The following is a 4005-nucleotide window of genomic DNA, read 5'->3' on the forward strand; positions in this document are numbered from 1 at the left end:
AGGGCGGTTCTACCTCCCAACCGCTGTCCTCTGCGCCCACGCACAAGCAACACTGTCCCCAGCTCCGCTCCACGCAGGCCCGTGAACAGGGACCGCCTCTGTGGCTGCAGGCAGAATGTGACCGAGGTACAAAACACAAGCGCGACGCACTGCCGCTTTTTGTTCCCTCTGTTTTAATGTCTTTCGCCGACAAAATATTGTAATTATGTCAATTACGTGGTTTTTTTTTTTTTAAATAAATACATAGAAACACCTGTCAAAAAAAAATAAATGCACACCTAATGCTAAGGACGAAGCAAATGATGGTATATTGGGAGTTTTCATGACGTTTCTGAAAAATTCTAAGATGAAATAATTCTAACAGGTCAAAGACAAAGCCCAAACTAGAAAATTCTATGTATTTAGATAAATCTTGAAAACTATAAAGTTTACTATGCTTAATTCATTATCCAAGGGGAAAAAAGTCCTTTTTTTTTTTTTAAACACATTATGGCATTTTAGATTGAAAAGGAAAGTTTCCATGTGTTTTATTCTTAGCTATTTTGAGTTTTGTATTGTAAAAGGTTCAAGAAAAGTGCAGTAAGAATAAAATAAATTTTTCTTCTCATTGACCAAATCTGAAATTTTTCCTAACTGGACTGCCAGCCTAACAGAAAACGTGAAGAAGATGGCAGATCAAACATGCCTGCTTTCTCGGGAAATGTGTCAGCCATGAACGAACAAGAGACAGTGAGAGAGTGAGTACATACCCGTGTGAGTTCTCAGGTGCGCTTTTAAGTGAGAAGACTTTGTATAAACTTTCGTGCAGCCTAAAACAAAACAAAACAAGAAAGCAGAGAGGCATTTCAGTATGGAGCACAGGAACGCTCCACATTATGTTTAAACTTCCTCACTCAGAGCTGGGGTACTATCTGGAAACATTTAAGTTTATTACCTTCTGGCACCATCATCATTTAGAAGTAAAATTTGATGTAGAAAGCTCCTAGGGATATGTTGCTTTACATAGAAAAGAAGAAAATGCGTATGTTTCTAGTAGGCTTACTACCTTGTAATGTAGTACAGAGCAACACCTGCTACAGAAATTAACAACTCAGAGGGAAACTTTACTTTTTAAAAATTTGCTAGAGGATTCAGTCAAGCCAGACCCAGTGTCATCATTACCCAGGGCTCAGCATAACTCTTCCACTGAGCATTTTTCATACTGCACACCGTACGGGTGATACACCGCTGAGAGTTATGTTGGTAAAGGGGGAGATCAACCACGGGCAGCGGTTTCTCTCCGTGCTCAGATGGGTGTGAGCCTCTTGTATCTGTGATCACAAACTATGTAGAGGCACGGTTTATAGTCAGGTTCCTCTTCCCCTTCAACATAGGAGAAGGAGAGGCTGGAAAGGAATCCATCTGTGGACAGTTTTCAGAGCTAGCCTTAATGGATTTATGCAGGCAGCTGAATCCCAAGTTCGTATCAGGGAAGATATGGCCATGGCCATGGCTACCAGGAGCTGAAATGATTCTTTTAGCACCAGTGGATTCTAACTGAGCTGTATCGCGTTGGACAAACTGAGCCTCTCCTCCATCACAGGCACTGGAAAAGTGGAGCAGGAGCTGCACAGTCACACTGACTTAGATTAGACAAGGCCAAATTTTTTTTTACTTTTTTTCTTTTCTATGGGGTACAAGGTTTGTAACAAGGTAAAATGAGCTCAGGCGTTTAAGAGTAACAAATGACATGAAGAAAAGTTTAAGTTATTTAAAGAATGCGAAAGCGTGCCACGCAAAATAAGACAATAAAGAAGATAAATTCTTTTTTAACAAGAAATTAACTTGGTTTTCCCTTGGTGTAAGCTACAACTAAAGAATACCACTTATACCTCATCCATGATTATTCACACTTTTTTTATTGCAAGAGCTGGGATTTTCTGGTATGGATCGCTTACCAGGATAGTCGCAGTAGTGGATACGTCTTTTCTCCAAATCTGGGTTACTTCTCCTGTTGTATCTGACTGGTTGGATGTTCTGGGGGGTTATGGGCAGAGTTGCTGGTAAATTCGGATTGTGAATTGCCAGCTTGGAAGCTATAGTTGCAGCGTATGATGGAGGAGGGGTTAAATTCTGTAGCATCTCTGCTTGTCTATCTGGACTTCCAGGCTCTGAGCTTGGGGGCGAAGGAGGGAAGTAAGTGGCCTGCTGCTGCAGAAACTGGTTTGGCATGGTGTAGGTGCAGGGGGGGATGCCCTGGAACTGTTTCATCGCAGTCTGTGGAACAGCCGAGGAGAGCGTGTTCAGGCCCGCCATGGCTGATGGCATGGAGACATTGTTGAGGGAGTCCATCACAGCTGCCTGAGTAGTAGTGTTGGGCATATCTAAATCCGGTGAGCTCAAGAGCTGATACAACTGGCCTTGCTGGGGCGTGACAGAAAGATGAACATCTGGAGTAGGAAGCTCCTGCTTGATGAAAATGTTGTTGACATCGGGAGTTTGGTGGGAGCTGAAGATGCTGGTAAATTCAGGGAGGGCCTGAGTGGGGGCAGGGGCAGGGGCAGTAGTTTCACTCTGGTGACTGAAGATGGTGACCGGCTCTGTCTTGATGTGGGTTACACAGGGTCGCTGAGATTTGTACAGGCCAGTTCGCAGGTGGCTAATGTCGGGGAGGAAGACGTTCATGTTGATGCTGTAAGGCAACCCTTCACTGTCAGTGAAAAACTGGTCTACAACCGATGCACTGTCTCTTCTGTACTTCTTATGTTCGGGGATGACAGGAACGGGTGGGAGTTGAGGTGCCAGGTATTTCTCCATTTCACATCTCGTCTGCAAAAACAAAACAGACCATAATCCACATGATTTGTTACCGACTAGGAAAGACGATGGCACGCAAGTCAAGCGAGGCTTTGCAAATAAAAGGCAATACTGTTCAGCCAGCTGCAAGCTACCTATGGAGGAAGTTATAAATATTCACGCTAATGAAAACCTGTCTTTTATAATCGGCGCACTAATCAACATCATCAAGGACACGGAGATAAAGCCACGGCACAAGTTGTTCATGCAGAGCAAGCATTAAGATCGAGCTGATGTTTCAGTGTACGACAAACTTTTCATCTTTTATGCCTACAAGACAGTGCGAGGTGTAGCAATGACAGGCGCTGTGCCTAATCTGCAGATCTCCTGCTCTGGAATTCACTGCCGGAGCGGGATGACTGCCTATCTGTTTCGCCCGCTTCTCTTTGAAATGCTAACTTTAAAAGCCACATCCTCAGCTGGCTATTTGAGTACTAATACTTCAAATAATGTTTTTTTATATATATAATTTATGTGTGTGTATATATATTCTGTACTTCCAGGATTCTTTATCCTTAGAAGAAAGGTATTTGATCAGAAATACAACACCAAAGTGTAAAGTTATAAATAATACCAAATAAAAAGAAGACGAGTTAACTGCATCAGAGTACCCTTTGTGTAAAGTGTCTCTGGGACTACACTTTAAAAAAAAAAAAAACCTACGCGGTGTATAATTGTCTAATAGCATGATAAACATGTCCCTGTCCATGCCTGGGTCCTAGGAGAGCTCTGTAATTACTGGGAAATCATTCTCTTAGCATAGTGGTGCGAGGGAATCCGTGGGTGGCTGGAGCCCGATACATTACTGGTACAGTCATCGGCAAAGCATCTATCAGGCACTCTCCAGTGGGCAAATGCTACATTCCCCCATGCCCTGTCAAGACTGCGCTCATACCAGACCCGTTTAGCACCCCGCAAGAGAAAGCACATGACAAACAGCAACTCTGCCCCAAAGTGGATTTTAGTACCTTTCTTCAAAGACCCCCGGTAAACACCACAAACAAACAGAGCCGCCTTCCCGTCCCTTTGATCTGGATCTGCCCCGACATGCCAGGCTGCTTCTTCCAGCTCTTGTTTACGAGTCGAGAGCAGCTCGCTTTGAAGAGGGGAGTTATTTACTCCTCGTTGGGGAAAAACACCACCGAAGCGCAGCGCCCCACAGACCGCTGC

General features: G+C 43.9%; 1 protein-coding gene across 1 annotated transcript in view; it reads right to left on the bottom strand.

Moving 5' to 3' along the window:
• Positions 1–2808, bottom strand: part of KLF5 (Kruppel-like factor 5 (intestinal)) — a 15797-nt gene extending 12989 nt beyond the window's left edge. Inside the window, exons 1-2 of the mRNA XM_010291736.1 lie at positions 1938–2808; positions 750–809 (exon numbers count right to left, since the gene is read on the bottom strand). Coding sequence (XP_010290038.1) covers positions 750–809; positions 1938–2796 — 919 coding nt within the window. The 5' untranslated portion in view covers positions 2797–2808. The remainder of the gene's footprint in view (positions 1–749; positions 810–1937) is intronic.
• Positions 2809–4005: the final 1197 nt, after the last annotated feature.

This window comes from Phaethon lepturus, unplaced genomic scaffold (assembly GCF_000687285.1).
Source record: "Phaethon lepturus isolate BGI_N335 unplaced genomic scaffold, ASM68728v1 scaffold10437, whole genome shotgun sequence".
NCBI classification, from domain to species: domain Eukaryota; kingdom Metazoa; phylum Chordata; class Aves; order Phaethontiformes; family Phaethontidae; genus Phaethon; species Phaethon lepturus.